The sequence below is a fragment of the Ostrinia furnacalis genome, unplaced genomic scaffold, assembly GCF_004193835.3.
Source record: "Ostrinia furnacalis isolate ACB-3 unplaced genomic scaffold, ASM419383v2 OfSCF5820, whole genome shotgun sequence".
Classification (NCBI taxonomy): Eukaryota; Metazoa; Arthropoda; class Insecta; order Lepidoptera; family Crambidae; genus Ostrinia; species Ostrinia furnacalis.
The window spans coordinates 239,370-254,647 of record NW_021136059.1 but is presented as its reverse complement, the minus strand read 5'-3'; the positions used below and the strand labels follow the sequence as shown (position 1 = coordinate 254,647).

Genomic DNA, 15,278 nt, shown 5'->3' with positions numbered 1-15,278 from the left:
CACAACGGGTATCAAACCCGACGCCGATCGCGGTGTGTGGCCACGCCAGCCACACTACCCGCAAGTTTTGAGGAACCACTATTTATGCGGTGTGGCCACAACTGGGCTGCGGCTTTATTAGCGGGCTTAGGTTACACTCGCAGCGGAAATTTTGATGTTGGTTGGCCTTTTGCTATAACAATACTCGTAACTGTTCGTTGATAGTTGGTTAGCTTGTTATATGCACATTGCTGACTCCGTCATTCGGACGTTTGTTTAAAATTTTGACTGAAATAACTATATTCGTAATATTACCCTTGTTACAACTATGAGTCCCAGCTATCTGCGCTATTGCGTAACATGCATAGCAGCATTCCTTCTAAAAATGAACTAGCCAATTTTTTTATGTCTTTAGTGCCTTCTTTTTCTTATTCCTCGTTTTATCACGTTAAGCAGGGTCATCTTATGCAATCATTTTTCTTTTCCTTACTTATTGCCTAAAAAATAACCGAAAACTAATCATTTCGCTGTATCCGCAACGAACAAAACGTAGATGCTCCTTTATTTAATGTAACATATTGAATGAAATGTAACATTGTACCACCTTACCACCTAAATGCCAGTTACCGATACTCGGCGTGGCAGATGCGACCATGGCGCGATTAGGCGCGCGCGATACTGCGGCGTAGCGAGGCGGTTTGTTAATAAGTGAACAGCCATGTTTCAGCGGCTATCGGCATTACAATCGTTGTCATTTGTTTTCATTCCATAGCATTGCCAGCATTGCTGCTGCTATGGTATGTGGTATGATTGCATACTAAAATCGTTTACTGACAAATTAAATTAAGTAAGTACAGCTCTATAATCACAGCTGCTAGCGGCCAGATTTTACCTTCAACTGTTTTGACGAACGCGATTGTTTCATCGAAGCATTCAAGCACCTTTTTGAAGTCCTGAAATATTTAGCTCACTAAAGGTTTTTGTAGTGATTATTATGGACTAGCGGCCGCCCGCGACTTTGTACGCGTGGATCCCGTTTTACCCCCTTCATCTACATATTTTACGTGGTTTAGATTTTTTCATACAAATGTTTTTTTCCGCTAACTCCCGTTCCCGCGGGAATTTTGCAATATCCTATTGTAACTAAGCTTCAAGTTTACTAAGGTACATGCATGCCAAATTTCAAGCGTCTAACTTAAGCGGTTTAGATTTTTCATACAAATGTTTTTTCCCACTAACTCCCGTTCCCGTGGGAATTTTGCAATATCCTGTTGTAACTAAGCTTTAAGTTTACTAAGGTACCTGCATGCCGAATTTCAAGCGTCTAACTTAAGCGGTTCAGATTTTTCATACAAAACGATTTTCCCGCTAATTCCCATTCCCGTGGGAATTCCTAAGTATCCTATAACCTGCCCAGGAGTATGAAGAATAATTGTACCAAGTTTCGTTAAAATCCGTCGAGTAGTTTTTGTTTCTATAAGGAACATACAGACAGACAGACAGACAGACAGACAGACAGACAGACAGACAAAAATTTTACTGATTGCATTTTTGGCATCAGTATCGATCACTAATCACCCCCTGATAGTTATTTTGAAAATATATTTAATGTACAGAATTGACCTCTCTACAGATTTATTATTAGTATAGAAGATATGCCATGGCGTGGCGTAGTAATGAAGTTCAAGAAACAAATTGCCAATAGTGTTAAGTCCACAGATTATAGTCAGCATTGTAAAAAACTCTAATGTTTATAATATCACAAATAACACTGCCACCCGTATTCACAAACGATGCTTGCTTAAGTGACGCAGAACAACGAACGCACAGCGTTAAATAGAGCTCTGTGATTGGTTCGCGTGTGACCCTGTGCGTCCACGCGCACTGTGAGACCTCATAGTGATGTTTGTGAATACGGGCGTGACAATCTCAAACAAAAGTAACCACTTACTGGTCACTGTGCTGTCAAAACCAAAGCACCTGTGACGTAACATTGTAAACGATCAGGCCACGCGGCGGGTGCTGTGGCCGAGCTCGTGTAAGGCGGGCAGCCGCTGCCGTTTGAGGTCGCCCGCTTTGCTCCGAGAACTTCGAAAATTCTCGAAACTTCAAAAACTATTTTGATGTATTCAGCTATAACAACTAGCTCTCCTATTTTTAGTAATTTTGCAGATGGTGTAGACGAATATGATGAAAAAACTTCGTAGAGGCTGGAGAAAAGGCGTAGCATGACCTCAATGTTACGAGGTTACGATTAATTAAAGCTTTCGTTGGACTTGAAGTGGCCTTATTGAGATTTTTTTCTGAAATCTGTGAACCATGTTCTTATTCGATTACAAACCGTTTTAAAAGGCCCTGTGAGTTTGGTTTGTTATAAGAATATCATGTTTTGAATTATTATGGTTTCCAAAAAATATTGACAGTCAATAACTGGTGTATTATGAAAACATTTAGGTAGATGTAATGTGATCAATAAAAAAATCATGCTTTGAACGTAAATAAGGAAAACATTCAAACGCTTCATAATTTCATCCAACAAAATGTCCCTGTAAGCATCCCTCCATCCGCAAGAAGCGTTCCGTTCCAACTTCAGAAATGAACTGTCAGAGTTCGCGCGCAAAATGTCGTTTCAGCGCATGCGCGCGCGAAGAGTGTCGCCTGATTTTCCGTCTCGTTTTCCCTGAACGAGGTCTGCGGCCCGTGGCTAACCTTCGGCGCGAGGTTTGCGGCGGGAAAAATGTGTGTTTCGGTGTGCCGATAGCGGAGCGCCGCAGCCCCGCCCACCGCCCGCACCCGCGCCCGCTAACGCGTCTTGAGCCACTTAGTCGCTAAGACGACGCGCACACTGCCATCTGGAGCGTGAACGTCTTGGAGTTTTCCGAGAAATTTATGATTTTTCCTTTGAATATTTCCTTCGTTGTAAGGATTCGTATGAAGTTTTATGCGAGATTTGTACTCGGAAGTATCTTTTGGCTTGTTACAATGAGTATAGGGAAGTTTTATGTTATAATTTCACGATACTTATTAGGACTGGATGGTAACTTTTATGAGTGGAGGAATTAGTTCTCTTTCGAGTTTTAGATTGCCATTTATATTCACTAATCGCTCTACTGAGTCGATATTTAGAAGATAGAGTATCTTTTAACGATTGAGTAAGGAGGGATGAAAGGCTGTGCTTCGAAATGTAACTTGGGGGAATGGATGTAGATAGAGGTATATTCGGAGATAATGACATTAAAATTTGGATTTGCTTGTGAACGCAGACTTACCTTCCGGCCAGATATGGAGCCGCGAGCTGTCAAAATGGAGTGGGAAAAAAGGCGGGAATGTGGCGCGCTTTATGTGAAGCTCGTCATTGCGCGGGAGCGAGAGAGCGCGTTGCGGCGGAGCGCGGGAACGAGACGTCGAACACAACGTGGTTTATAAGAAAACCCAAGACGTTGGGCGTGTTTGGCGGGTGGGCGTATGGGTTTCGGGCTAGTGGTGGTGCGCCGTGCATGTGTGCGGTTGCAGGTGTGTGAGTCGCGGCTACCCGACCTCTGGAAACGTGCTCATCCTTTTGTCAACGATACGAGGCTATATCGGCTTCAGGCTTTAGTTATTAAAGTGTGCAGTAAAATTTTACGGCGACGTAAAATTTCCATTGTCGGCTGCTCGGGAAACGACCCCGGCGTTTATGCGGCGAATCTGAAGCATATTAATAATTAACGCCAAGAAATGGTTAATATCTGATTCGGTTGGGTTTGGTTCTGGATTCCATTTTATTGATTCATGTCTTCATTAATTCGGAGATCATAATGGAAGTCTGTACTGTTGGGATGGGATATTTTTTTAAATAAATAGGTAAATCTTTTTATTAACTAATTATTTTACAAAAAATATCAAATTAAAAAGAGTTCAATGAATGGATTTGTAAACATAGTTTTGTTAGTATTTTTGTCCATGTAATGTTTTAATATGATCCCTTCAAAAGATAATGAATTCCTCGAAAATTAAAGCGGACTCAAGGAAAAGGGCGAGCATTCATATTCATTCATATTCATTTTATTCACTTCACAATGTACAAATATTAAAGACAGATGTTAAAAAAAATGTTACATTGCTACCTCCCAGAGGTATATGTTCTCATGGTATCTAAGGTCATACTGGGTTAGATTTTCAGGAGTAAAACATACATTTTATTAAAACTCTTGTTGTGAAGATGAGATGAGAAATGTATTCAACTTTTTCTATTTGAATAAAAATGGTAGTTGGGTAAACACATATTACCACAAAATAGCGAATTGCCTCGATTGATTTTCTAAGTTATGTTTTTTAATGTTAAGTTCTTTGTAACATTATATTATAAATAAAAATACATTTCTATAAACAGGAAAACTTGTGTTTTATTTTAAGAAGATCCTCGAATTTCTAATTCTACGTATTGGAGATCATCATCATCAAATCATTAATTAGGTACCTACTACTCGATCTATGAAGCTCCGTAGCAAGTCGTGTATTATAAAGCTCGATCTATGTATAAAGCTCTTTGGTTCGCCTCAGTAATATTATAAAGGTAGAAGTTGGCACATAGTTAGCCGAATTAAAGGGTCTGAAGGGTATGGTTGAGGGCTACCGCATTTACGTTCATCAGTTGGCGCCACTGTCTTAACCACTACCAACTGAAACATCAAAACTCTACCCCTTTTATTAATAAAAGTTACACCAGTTACACCCTAATTGAACTCTGGCTTAAATTGGCATTTAGTATGGAAATGTCATTTAATCCAAGGTTCATCCTAGGTGTAGGTATCTAAGGATGTACGAGTACAGTTACAATGATGGCGTCCTGATTGAAGGATTTGATTTTTTTAAATGGATTTCTTTATCCTTCTACCCTATTACAAAACCTGTATATGTTTGAATTAATATCTTCTGATTAACCACCATCGTATAGTCGAGTCGTACATTATTGTGTTGTTTGTTACATATCAATGAAATAATAATATGGTTGGTTTGAAGTTGTTATGACAAAATGAGGTTTAAATGCAAGTTCAGGTACATTTTTTTTATTAAAAAAAAGTAGTAGACTCGGCGAACTTCGTACCGCCAGTAAAAAGTTGGCTCAAGAACAGTTCAAATGTTGCGTAACAGGTAGGATTAATGACAGGTGAAAATAATCCACGACAGGCAGGAACAGTTTGTATGGGAAGATTAAATTATCCTCTTTTGTCGAAGTTTTCATTCGGATCCCTAACTTTAGAAAAAATATCCTATCGCCTATGTTCATCAGGCATAATGTTGGATTCTAATGGTGAAACATTTTTCTTAAATCGGTCCAGTAGTAGGTACCTATAGTTTCGTAGCATATTCACTACAAACAAACAATAATAATAATATAATAATCCCAACGTAGGGCAGTGCTCGTTGACTGATGTCAACGAGCACTGCCCGACGTCATGCGGGATGGTGATCCATCCCGCATAGCATGCACTCCACCATAGCATGTAATTAGCTTAGACTGTCATTCCGTTTTTTGTAACTATTCGAGTATTAAAACAATTAATTTCATTTGGTGCCAAGATAAAAACGTACAGCAATTAGAAACCACTGTTCTGTGTATGTAATTCCTAGAATTCCATACTAAACTTTGAGAAGACTTTTCCAAGATGTATGAAACTGGGTTTATGTAAGTAGGTTACGTCAGGCGTAGTATTCATTGTATTGGTTTTATTGATATACATAAGTACGTGTTTCAACATTTACGAGTACAACATAGTTTAGGTTGTTTTCTTTTAAATTATTAAATCATAAGAAGGATAATATTGGATATTTTACTTCGTATTTTTTTTTCAGTTGTAAGGCTCACCATCATTGTTAAATATTACGAATGATAATAAGTACATATTTATCGATCAAATCATGTTTATGAAATGCTATCTGACTACTTATGAGACTCTAGCTAGGTAGAGATTGTTGATATTCAAATATCATCCTAGTGCTGTTACTAATAGAGTTCATGTTAACGCTTTTATTTTGATTAGGTTAAATGAGAACAAGAACCATTGATTTTACCATTCACCATGGCTACATGATTTAAATGAATGTAGAATGAATGAATGAATTTGAATATAAAAAAAAAATTGAGGATTTTTAGGTCCCACTTTGATAAAATTTTCAAGTTTCCAAAAACCTTCTCACACATTTTTGTCACACTTCTGTGAAGCCGGATCTCAGAACAAAGGGAATTATACAAATTACGAAGACCCTTTGACTTTTGAAATAGTTTGGGTCGAGAATTTCTCATGTACGACGTCACATGGAAACGTGTCAGACGATTCGCGTGCTTGGCCCGCACCTAACTATCTCTTTTAATACTTATTTGTACCCTGCCACGCACACAGCCGCAGCCTTCCCCCCATGTCGCGAATAACGAGCGCCTCTGTGTGGGTGGACTTCTTTCGCTACCCCTGTGTGCGGGAGAATTTCTTTCGAGACGTAATAAGGGGACCGTTTCTTTCCCGCTAAGGTTTTAATGTCGACCACGTTTCGGTGGCGGACGCGCGCGCTCTTGCGGTTACTGGCAAAACTTTTTAGTTTTCTTTTTTTAATTCTGTGCGGACAGTGTTGTGTGCCAGTTTTTTTTGAAGAAACTTTTTGCAGGTAAATTAAAAAATTAAAAGTGTGAATGAATAAAAAAATAATTGTTTTGAATAGTTTGTAAGTACAGTGGTGTGAAAATGTTGGGGATTAATTACGAGAAAGTTTGTCTTAAGTTGTGTTACGAGCGGCGCGTCTTGCGTGTTGTTCTCGCGTAACCGCAGGCTCATTAGCCCGGGCGCACACTACGCCGCGGCGATTAAACTTCCAAGATAACGTTGGGAAAGGTCTCGTTACGGTTTCAGAATTTTGATATATTATTAACGAGAGTTTACTTGATGAAAACGGAAACTTTTTGAACTGGTGTTTGGAAACTATTTTGATAAACGAGTGCGCGTGGCGTAGAAAATTAACAGTTGGTTTCGGATAAATTTTTTTGTTAAGTAATTATTTTGTTTGGTTTTCGAAGATTATTTTATTGTTCAAACATGCTAAGATTTACTATTATAAATTAATTGTATTTTTAAGGCATAAAACTTTAAAAAATACCTAAATAATTTTTTTATTAGTTATTGTAATGAAAGAAAAAAAAATAGTTTTATATTCTAACCAGGAGACTTGTTGTCTGTTTCTAAAGCACCATTAACTTCTGTTATACTAATTTCAAAAGAAAATCAATCAACAGTCTCTAAAACCTTTTAACATCAAATCAAAAAACAATAGACCTGTTAAATTATTGAGAAAAAAAAATTACGCAAACTTCCATCGCAGTACAAAACGAAGCACACAAAACAAAAAGAACGCACTCACCTCATTGAGGCGAACCACCTTGGAAGGAACTTGTTAAAAGTAGGCGCGAACTGCCATTAGCGCGCGTGTACCCGACCCTTAACTTTTGTCTAATTGTTGAGTGTGTGACGAACGGAGCATTTGAGTGTTGCCGATTTTTGTTATTGTTTTTGAATATCACGTTTTCTGTGTTGCTACTGTTAAATTTTAGTACTTATTTGAATTGTTTTATTATATGTTTTTAATTAAACTTTGTTTTGTTATTCACTAATACATTATGATATTATTCTATAGTATACGATATTTTTGTCCCTTTGCTTTACAAGCATTAATACTATTTAAATTATTTGCCTTGTTCTGACTATAACAGGTCAAAATAATATAAAAAATGTATAAAACCATTTTATAATGTTGTCTGTAAAATCAAAATCTAAGTAAAGTCGTTATGCACACTTTTCGCTAAGATTACACTGTCTATACAATTAGTATCGATTCTATAATTTTAATCACTGCTCAGACGCGATAAATCGAAGTTACAATAATATCGCGAGGGGAGAGGCTGTATGAGATAATTCCTTTGATTTCCGCGGGATGAACCATGCGTCTCGACGGGGGTTGGCAGCATTGTTCGCGGGCTGCACTTGCTTGAAATTCGAACATCGAATGTTTTGAATTTTGAACAAGCATGACACCCTTCTGGCAATGGGCGCGACACCAATAATTCCGCAAATAAAATAATGCAGTCCGAAAAATATAAAACACAGTTAATTTGACGCTGTACGATGTAAGGTAATATATTAACTGTCTGAATTTTATACTATTATGCTCTGAAGGCTTAAAAAAGTAAATGTACGCATGTTTAAAATATTCCTTGTCTGGTTCTCCATAATATTAGAACAAAGTTATTTAAACTATTTAAATGCCTTAAGTCTTGTACAATGGGTACTTAAATTATATTTATGCAATTTATATTTTTCTCTGTAGGGTCGTCATGATCCTGAATGCACTGAATCTGTATAATTTTTATGGTAAAATTCCGTTTAACCATTTGGTATCGTTTTAAATGACACATTTTTCTTGTCATTTTTTACAAACCCAAAAGGAACTTTTTTGTTCAGTTTTCATATTTAGCATTGTGTAATTTGTGTATCGTTTGCTCGTGATTTATTAAAATAAAAATATTTAAGTTTTCTTTTCTTTTCCCTTGAGAGTAAGTTTGTAGAGCAACAGATAACTAATAATGTGGATAGAGCGTTAAAATTACTTTAAAAATCAAAATATCAATACAACCCTCGTATTTTAATCCTGAAAGCATCCAAAATCATACGTTGACGCGTGAAATGGAAACTTAAATGTAAAAGTGTTGAATAATTAACACCCGCGTGCGTTATTAGCTGATTACTCGCATAATGATGATGTATTATTCACGATCATTCGCGAGCGTTTCCGAGGAGCAGAAGATGCTTGGGGTTTGCGAATGTTACTTTAAGTGCGTTAATATTTTACGTGCTAGGTACTGAAAATAATGGTTTAAACAAGGTATAAACAAGAGATAATGTACATTAATCCATGTGACCTTCAAAAGATTAAAAAATTAACACAATCAGCTTGCAAATCGACTGAGGACTCTGATAATGTTTGTTGTTGGCATATCAGTCACAATAAGTGGTATAGCATGCATGACTCTATATTTTTTAAGATTGATAACGATTTTGGTAAATAATAAAAATAATTTTGAGAATTAAAAAACATTTAACTCAGCGCATTCCCTTCTATTCTTATTTAACTGCTTGATTGTGGCACGTTGTTTATCGTTACCAGCAATATTGCGTTCTACCAACCCTCGTACTATTTAAGAAGAGCCGTGACTAAAACTATGGAAATCGGCACGTAGTAGTCGTGAAGTTATGGTAGAAAATATCATGGAATTACGGTTATGTGAAGAATCATACGGTTTGTAAGCAAAGGCAGAGTTTTTTTTATATCGCCTAAGAAAATCACAACAGCTAAAAGTAATTTATATCTATTACTTTGTTCAAGCCTGCAAATAAGCTATTTTCTAAGTCCACTTGTTCGTTACTCGTTGAACGAATGCCATTGGGACCAACGTTGGGGCCAACGTGTAGAGTCGGCCTTAAAAGTTAAATTGAAAATTATTAAATACACTACCATACACCATATACGGGAGTCACCCTGTTTGGAAATCAATCTTAAAGGATATCGGTGCAGTCCTGTTGTCCCCCCTGGCTAGGGGAGACAACAGGACTAGATTTTCAATCAATGATTTGAGGACTGTTGTCCCCCCTGGCAAACATTGGGTATTTAGAAGCCACATATTTTTGTAACATTTAAGAAGTACTGGAGTACCTACCTGACTAAATGCCATATTGACAAACTAAATACCTAATCGTATGTCAAATAATAATTAACATCTTGTTAACGAAAGAAATATAAGTTGTTGGTACCGGTAATATTTCTGACTATTCCAAAATCTCTTGCTTTTAACAGATCGTTATGAATTATCCCTACTAAATAATATTATACTCGTAAATGCTACAGTATTTTATCTGTCTGTCTGTTACGAATTCACGCATAAACCATTGAACCGATTTTGATATTTGGTAAAGAGATTTTTGAGTGCCGGGTCCCGGTTTTTTAAACAGGAATGCGCTCTATATTTTTTTTCTGTGACAGACAAAATTTTACGCGGACAAAGCCGTGGGCAAAAGCTAAGTATAAAGCTTGACAATATTTTTTATTCTCATGTATAAAAAATATTGTCTTCTGTAAAGTTGACTAAAAATCCGTTTATTAGGTAGTTTTTACGTGAAAGAGTATCAAACATCGATACTATTCCATACTCCCATTTGTAATATTAGTAGGTAAGACGCTAAAACTGCATAATTTGAAATTAGTCATAATATTCAACAAATTAATTGCTCAGTGATTCATCATTCAACTAGCGGCCGCCCGCATCTTCGTACCTACGCGTGGACTCCGTTTTACCCCCTTATGTGTGGAATTTCGTAAAATAATAATATGTTTCGTATTATTTCCTATCCTTAAATAAATAGATAAATAAAATTCGTTCTTGGCAGATGTTTACACCCTATAAGGAATCTACCTGCTAAATTTCAAGTTTGTAGGTGTCAGTACCGGCACCAACCTTATTTTTTTCGTTATCAAAATGGTAATTATTATTTAACAAACGTTTAGGTATTCACTCATTTTGGGAATTTGACATTCAGTCAAGTACTTCAGTATTTCACAAATTATGTTATAAAAATACATGGCTTTTAAATAATGTTTGCCAGGGGGGACAACAGCCCTCAAATCCTTGATTGAAAATCTAGTCCTGTTGTCTCCCCTAGCCAGGGGGGGACAACAGGATTTCGAAATCCTGTTGGCTCCCCCAGGGGGGCCAAGCAGGGGGGACAACAGGACTGCACCAAATCTCCGAGTATAGTCTTTAGCTAGCCCACAATGTTCTTTTGTACGAATGGCATTCCGAAGTAGCACACTAGCCTAGTCATTTAGGCCATGGAGGTCGAACATTATACACTAAATTACTTCTTAAATAGTTTGATTACCTACCCCCGTTGTTTATTGTCGCCAATATTGCGCGGTGCCGCCGCGCCCCTTGCAACGTTTAAGGGATTCTGTTTAGATTTTTCGCTGAAATGAGGATGAACGTGACAAGTTTAGATGATCTCATTTGGGCTTTATTGAATTTCAGGCATCCAAGATATTGACTTATATTTTTTCCCAAAATGTTGTGTTTTTCAATGATAATACTCGTACATCTTTACTTATACTGTGACTATGTTATTGGCATTGTTTTAAATGAAGATCTTTTCATGAAGTTGGCCCTTTTTGAAGCCTTCTATCTTCTGAAATACTTGTGGTAGACGTTAGTTGATTTAAAAAAAAAATTGTAGGTAGGGTAAGTTTATAGTAAGTAACATGCAGTCATTTGTACTATCTGAACTTAACTGCCGTAATATGACTTATAAAAACAAAACAATATCGCACTATTTTGCATAGCTGCGAAACATTTTTCCAATTGTGTACATACCTACTACTTTTGTTTTATACATGCTTATCATTGTTTCCTGCTGTTTTCTTATCATTGTTAAGCTGAAACTTTGCTATTTTATTTGTGTTAAGTGTATTCATATAAATAATTGATCTATTTTGCATAATAATTCCAGCACTCATTGTAGCCTACTCAACAACGTCTTAACAAATCTTACGCAAACCTCGAATTTCAAAGCAGGAAGTCGCAAGGGTCGTCACGGCGTCCGTTCATCTGAATATCGGACGGTCGGATATTACATTTGCTAACCCATTTGTACCCGTCGCTGGTCGCTCCACAATCATTATACATGTCCAACCCGTCTCTAGGGAGCTCCCTTAGGAATCCCTCCAAAGGTCCCTATTGATTCCCTCCGCGTTCACTCTTAAATTCGAACTGATAATGGCCGGGACACTTTATAGGACACATGTGAGCCTTATTGAATCCACGATGGTGTTTTCCAAAGTCCAATTGCCTGAGTTTAGTGAGCGATAAAATTATTAAGGGTCATCGGAGGACGAGACGCTTTTTTGTAGGGGAGAGTCCAGGTAGAAATATTAGGTGGTAGGTTTTGTGTTCTGGAATGAAAATGGTTTTGCTTCTTTTATTGAATGTTGTTACTTGTTTTAATTTTTTTTTGTAAGTAATAAAATCAATAAGTATGGTCTTCTTACAATCAAAAGAAGCATATGGCTAAGCTAAAGAACAAATCTCGTCCTGCGAGATTTCAGGATTTTCCCACCGTAATAATAATGCCTATGTTTATTTTTGAGAAAAGTTATGAAGAACAATGGCACGTTAAAAAATACATAACTCTAAAAAGTAATTGAAAAAAAGGTCACGACGGAAAACGTAAGTGTTTCCAAATCCGCCGGCGCGTGAGGTTTTTATTAAAAATATTGTCGAAATGTTACGTCGTGCAGTCAAACAGAAATGGTCGGTGTAATGTATCTTTACCCCATTTGCTGGGTCCTTTGTGGAAGGGTGTAGAGTAACGAGCGTGCCCACTTGTAGGGTGCCCCTACATGCTTTATTATTTACGACTTTTGCCCTTTATGTATGTTTTTAAGCTAAGATTTTATTGCTGTGCTATTCATGAGTTTAATCCGTAGCAATCTCGGCAGAGAGTTTTCCAGTCATAAATGCATTTTATGTGGAAGCGTCGTATAATGGTTCGCTATTTTCATAACAAATGTCGGAGAAGCCAAGCAAATTGCGTCTCATCTTCTTTGTGTCTTGCTTAAATCATATAGTGACCATAATATTATACTTATGCCCGTTTTCACCATCAATTTCCAAATTTTTAAGTGACACCTATGAAAACAAAATTCCTGTTAATGTGTTACTATAGGGGTCACTTAAAAATTAGGGATTGATGGTGAAAACAGGCCTAAGTCACCTTCCTTCGTCTCACAAACATTTGTTCAATAATTCAATCCGACAAATGCGTCAATATTCTCACATCAAAGTAAACACGGGAGCAGTAAAAGACGGGGTTCACCCTTGCCGAATTAACTTAACATGCCATCGACATATCGCGTAACACGTAACGGCCTGTTCGCAGGGGCGTCTTACCATTATCTGAGATGCAGAAAATAGTGCAATTTTCGGTGGTAATTGCCGTTTTTGGGGTAGAAAGATGCGTGCGATTGGAGCTGGGATCCGGTAGACATGAAGGATGTGAATCCGGAGTAATTTTAAAATTTTATTTTGTAAAATAATTGAACAACATTTACTTCAGAGGTTGCCTTTAATGATAAACAATTAAAACACCAACATCTAAGACTATATTACATTAAAATACATATCAACAAATACTACTGATTTACATGTAAAAAGCATTTGACGATTTGTAAGAACTATTTAATTGGATATTTTTCATTTTGATTTTATTATTAACTAGTTATAACTAATCTTTCATTACAAAGTTAACAACCAATAATATAATAGATGTTATAATTAGGAAACTTTGGATTTTTTTTATAATACTTAAGTTTATTTAGTCATAGGCCCGTATTCTAAAATCACGCATGGATTTGAGTGTCTATCATACTGGCCTTAGTTTCCAAACTATAATTCTATTGATTCGTCATGACCGGGTAAGATATTAGGATCAAACGCGCGGGCGGGGGCAAACAGGCCGCGGTGGCTAACCAACCATGCTTAGTGACTGGGGTGACTCTTGACGCTGGGTCTGTCGCGAAACTTTACTTATTTACTACTGTAGGCATTATCAACTGGATTGGTCTAGTTTTCGTTTTGAAATAGAGTCTGTTTGATAAATCCCAAACGCAATATATAATTCTAGAACCAGTATAGGTTGGTAGCCATAAGTTGGCTCAATTTATTAATCGATTTAACGTCCCCGAAGCACGTACCTTCATTAATATTCTAATTAATGTTACATAGTTTTTAATCATACTTACCTACAGACAATGATGCTGGCCAAAATCCTTTTACAACAGTATTCACAAACATTACTATGAGGTCTCACAGTGCGCGTGGACGCACAGGGTGACACACGAACCAATCACAAAGCTCTATTCAACGCTGTGCGTTTGATTTTCATACGGGCGTTAGTGTCCTAAGCAAATATTAAGAGCTTTACTATGTCCAACCTGAAAATCGAACAACGCAGAACATCTGAGTTTCGAAAATTCTAACTCACAAAATCACTGAGTAGCTAGTCTTCTTTTAGAATTCAAATAAGCTGCCTCAGAGAAAAAATCCGCATAAATCGTGCCCAGCAAATATGCAATGACCTATTTACAGCCAAAAGTAGCAACTGTATTGTCCGCATGACTTCCCACCCCGTTCCTCAATTGTGCGTATACCTGATGCGTGAGTTCTTTGATCCATCGCGTTTTGTCCTCATACGAAGTTCAAAGCACCGAAGTAGTTCACCTGCAAAATGGGTTTAAACCTTTGTTAAATCTGCTCTGTCATCTCATTGATCTTTGAGGAAATGAATTAGGTTTTATTACTTTTGAGTTCCTTGAATAGCTAGGTTATGTGGTAGATGTGTGCTGTGAAACGTAGCGCGATTTCACTCGCTTTGGTACAGCCGACGGCATGTAAAGCTAAACGCTGTGGTTTCTTATAGGGTTGTAATAGATTCTATTTTGCAACGTCACTGTACACATTTCATGCGTAACGTAATGCAAGTAACACAACTTACTTATTTTACCACCCTGAATCTCAAGTGATTCAATGACTGTCGATATCATAGAAAGTATATAAATGTAACATTCTATTGTCTACAAATAAAACGTTATTCAGTTGTTTCAGATAACATTACGACTATGCTCCCGACGGCAGTGCCAACGTTTCCCCCCAAAGACTGTCATCTAGCATGCCCCCACCTGTGTATGACTGACAGAGTTATGTGACGGATGTTGGTGTCGCCGGGACAGTTACATGGTTGTTAGAGTGATACAGTGGTAGACGATGCATTTGTCGAGTGAAGTGAGTTCGACTACGAGCGGGTTGGGCCACGAAGCCCCGTCGTCTAGTTACGGCAACGCGTTGCCGAGCCAGCCGTTGACTGCGGAGTTGCTAGCCGAAAGGACGCTGGAGGGGCTGTTGGCTGATCACCCGGGTGAGCTGGTGAAGACCGGGAGCCCTCATGTTGTGAGTAACTTCGCAATCTATACTTTTTGATCGCATCGTTAGTGGCTGTAGATAATAATCGATGTATTTCTGTCAAAATTTGAAGGTACAATACATACTTTTTTCACAATTACAATATTAAACCCATCGTAAAAGATGTTAGACTAGCCAACTCGAGACTCAAGTAGTGCTACTTAGAGGCCTCGCTACCAGCGGACTATTGTAATGAACTTACTCGTACCACAAG

The 15,278-nt window shown here is 37.5% G+C and overlaps 1 protein-coding gene across 1 annotated transcript in view; it reads left to right on the top strand.

Annotated features, from left to right (window-relative positions):
* Nucleotides 1–14,466: 14,466 nt before the first annotated feature.
* RunxB (RUNX family transcription factor Runt related B) overlaps nt 14,467–15,278 on the top strand; it is a 30,687-nt gene continuing 29,875 nt past the window's right edge. Inside the window, exon 1 of the mRNA XM_028316650.1 lies at nt 14,467–15,052. Coding sequence (XP_028172451.1) covers nt 14,870–15,052 — 183 coding nt within the window. The 5' untranslated portion in view covers nt 14,467–14,869. The remainder of the gene's footprint in view (nt 15,053–15,278) is intronic.